This window comes from Papaver somniferum, chromosome 5, assembly GCF_003573695.1.
Source record: "Papaver somniferum cultivar HN1 chromosome 5, ASM357369v1, whole genome shotgun sequence".
Taxonomy (NCBI): Eukaryota; Viridiplantae; Streptophyta; class Magnoliopsida; order Ranunculales; family Papaveraceae; genus Papaver; species Papaver somniferum.
Genome location: NC_039362.1, coordinates 178,132,767 through 178,135,890, shown reverse-complemented (window position 1 = coordinate 178,135,890; position 3,124 = coordinate 178,132,767). Strand labels below are relative to the sequence as shown.

Genomic DNA, 3,124 nt, shown 5'->3' with positions numbered 1-3,124 from the left:
TAAATTATCATTCAGATTAAAAGATACAAAATATGAAAAAAAAAATAGCCCGATCGAATTAAATTACCTCTATATTAAAAAAATAAGTTTAAAGTTCGGCTGGAATTAAAAAGACAAACCTAATGGAACCTTTCAAAGAAAAGACCTTGAAGCTCGGCTAGGACAAAAAGAAAGCCATGCTGAACTAAAAACAGGAAGAAAGAGTGAGGGCGTGTTTTGTACAGTTTTGAAAAACAGTTTTCAAAAATAGTTTTCCACTGTTTTAAAAACATACCCTTTTTTCCTTGTTTTCGTTTTCTAAAAATTGTTTGGTAAACTGTTTTTGAAAACAAGGAAAACCAACTAAATTGGATCAAATGTAAAGATTCGTCTAAGAGATAGTGATATTAGCCATGACTCACTTGCAGTCATTCCCCATCTCTTACTTTGTTCTGAAAAGAAGAAAAGAATAAAGAAAAGAAAAAAAGAGAAAACACAGAAAACAATAATTTGTTGTTTTCATTTTTTTGTTTTTAAAAACAGAAAACAGATAGAAAACATTTTCTGAAAATGTCCTTACCAAACGCGTTTTCTCCTGTTTTCTGTTTTCTCTGTTTTTAAAAACAGAAAACTGTTTTTGAAAACTATACCAAACAGGACCTGAGCTTTTGAGCAACAATCAAAGTTTACAAATAGAGTTGTAGATTTGGCATTACACAAACTTTACAAAAATTGTGAGAAATTTTATTGTATGTTACAAAGTCTTTGAGTTTCAACAAAAATTAAGTAGTAATTGAACTAAGAAATTCGTATAGGAGATGCTTAACCAGTTCTTCGTGCCAGACTTAAATTTAAATCTTAAACATGTTTTAACGACCAACTCAAAATAATTAAGCTGTGTCAAAAAAAGAATATTTAGACTTTTGGTCTGACTTAAGCCAAAATAAGCAGTGGGAAAAAAAATATTTAGACTTTTGGTCCGACTTAAGTCAGGAAAGTTAGGTTATAGTTGAACCCCTAATTATTAGTGGGAACTATTGTTGGTTGCTCTTTTTACAAAACAAAAATTCTTCTTTTTTTTTTTTTTTTTGATACTAAGAAGAAATTTATTATATATTGGAATCAATTACATCATTCATATCAGAATATAATGCTTCTACTATGAAGTTTGGTGGATACTTAGACCAACTTCTACTAATCTGAAAATTGCGGGAATGTTTATCCAGCTTATCAACTGGTTTATTGAACTTCTTATTGATAAAATTGCAAGTCCATAATGAATGTTTGCTAAATAAATTAATAATATCTAAGATCAGTGATTGTAGTTCCCATCTGACTTTCTGGTACTCCCCCTTAGTTGTTGCTGCTACATTCTGAGCATCCATCTCAAAACACACTTTCTGCAAGTTGAGTTCTTCCACCCATACTATAGCCTGCATCAGTCTTTCTACTTCCGCGTGTTATGCGTCTAAGTGTCCATGTTCATGGATGCATCTTCCTAGATCACTCACACCTGCAGAATTACGAAGTATTAGTCATATCCCTGTATGATTAATAGAAGAAAAAACTTTAAAAGAAGCATCACAACACATAGAATAGGTAGATATAGCAGGTGGTATCCATTTATTCTGTGTTGTATAAACTGAACTATTTATGTGAACAATCCTATGTGTTCTCTTCATGGATGATCCTGTCATGTTGTTTATATGCTGAATGTTACGGATTACTTCTATATCATTTGGTTTTTTTCCATCAAAGACGCATCCGCAGCGTTCCTTCCAAATTTCCCAAGTAGCATTTGCCATCTTTACAATCCAGACTGCATCTAGCTTAGTAAAATCATTGGTAAACCAACTAATTATCCTTGTATCAACACTTGTATCAGAGTTCTCCATGCTTCTCCTAGCTCCAGGGATAGATGTCCACACTGCACGAGCAAATGGGCAATCCCAGATTATGTGTTTAGTTGTTTCTTCTACCTGATGACACATACTCCAGTAGTCGCTTCCAGAGTGCATAACCCTGTTCATGCGTTCACTTGAAGGTACAATATCATTAACACACTTCCATAAGAAAGTTTTGATCCTTGGCAAGGTGTCTAAGCTCCATAAATGCTTCCATATTGTTGCCAATTCAGGATCATAAAATGCAGCCGCATTGGTCTTGATATTAACAAGCTTTCTGTAACCGGATTTCACTGTGAAATTCCCATTTTTGTGAGAGTCCATACCAGTCTATCAGTGTTGTTTGCAGGTATTCTCATACTTCAAATTTTACGAGCATCTTCAGGGGAGAACAACTGATGGACAATATCAACCTTCTAAGCCTTAGTATTTTCATCATAAGATCATATACAGTACTGTATTTAACATCAACTTCGAACTCTGCAATGGATATTGGTGGTTTATATTTCCCTGCGATCCAGTTGTCCTTCCAGGTAATGATTCTTCTTCCATCTCCCAATAACCAAAAACTATATTTTTGAACAAAACTTACTTCACCTTGTATACTCTGCCACGCCCATGTGGAATTCTTCTTTTTTGTGGAATGCAGAACTGAGGTGTCAGGGAAATTATTTTCCTTCAACGCTTTGACCCACAACTGATGAGAATTATGGCAAAGTCTCCAAACAGATTTGGCTAATAAAGCCTTGTTGAAGCACTCTAAATCTCTAAAATCCATACCACCAATTTCCTTGTAGCTGTTGACATGGTCCCAAGATGTTAAGTATACTCCCTTCCCGTTCTGCTTTTTGCACCAGAATTTCCTTTGCACTCTGTCCATTTCTTAATGGTTGATTTTGGCATTTTAAAAACTCCCATTTGATGTGAAGGCATTGCATTTAAGGCGTGCTTCACCATCACTGAACTTCTATATTGAGTAAGGAACTTACCATTCCATTTCAGAAGTCTCGATATCATCACTTCAACAAGAGAGGAGAAAGACTGGGTTCTTTTCCTATTAAGAAATAATGGGATTCCAAAATATTTCTCATCCACCGATATTTTCTTTATTCTAAGTCTCTTCAGAAGAATTCTGAAGTGCCTGGAATGAAGATGTTTCTAGAAGAAAACAGCTGACTTCTGTAAGTTTATTTGTTGTTCTGACATTGCACTAATCTCAAATAAGATTTGCAGCAGGTTGT

The 3,124-nt window shown here is 34.4% G+C and overlaps 2 protein-coding genes across 2 annotated transcripts; both read right to left on the bottom strand.

Moving 5' to 3' along the window:
* Positions 1 to 1,514: 1,514 nt before the first annotated feature.
* On the bottom strand, positions 1,515 to 2,207 carry LOC113280177. Its single transcript, XM_026528833.1, has one exon. The coding sequence runs from the start codon at positions 2,205 to 2,207 to the stop codon at positions 1,515 to 1,517; it is 693 nt and encodes a 230-aa protein (XP_026384618.1).
* Positions 2,208 to 2,238: 31 nt separating this feature from the next.
* Positions 2,239 to 2,763, bottom strand: LOC113280176 (uncharacterized mitochondrial protein AtMg00310-like). Its single transcript, XM_026528832.1, has one exon. It carries the CDS (start codon positions 2,761 to 2,763, stop codon positions 2,239 to 2,241), a length of 525 nt encoding a protein of 174 aa, XP_026384617.1.
* Between the last annotated feature and the right edge of the window lie 361 nt (positions 2,764 to 3,124).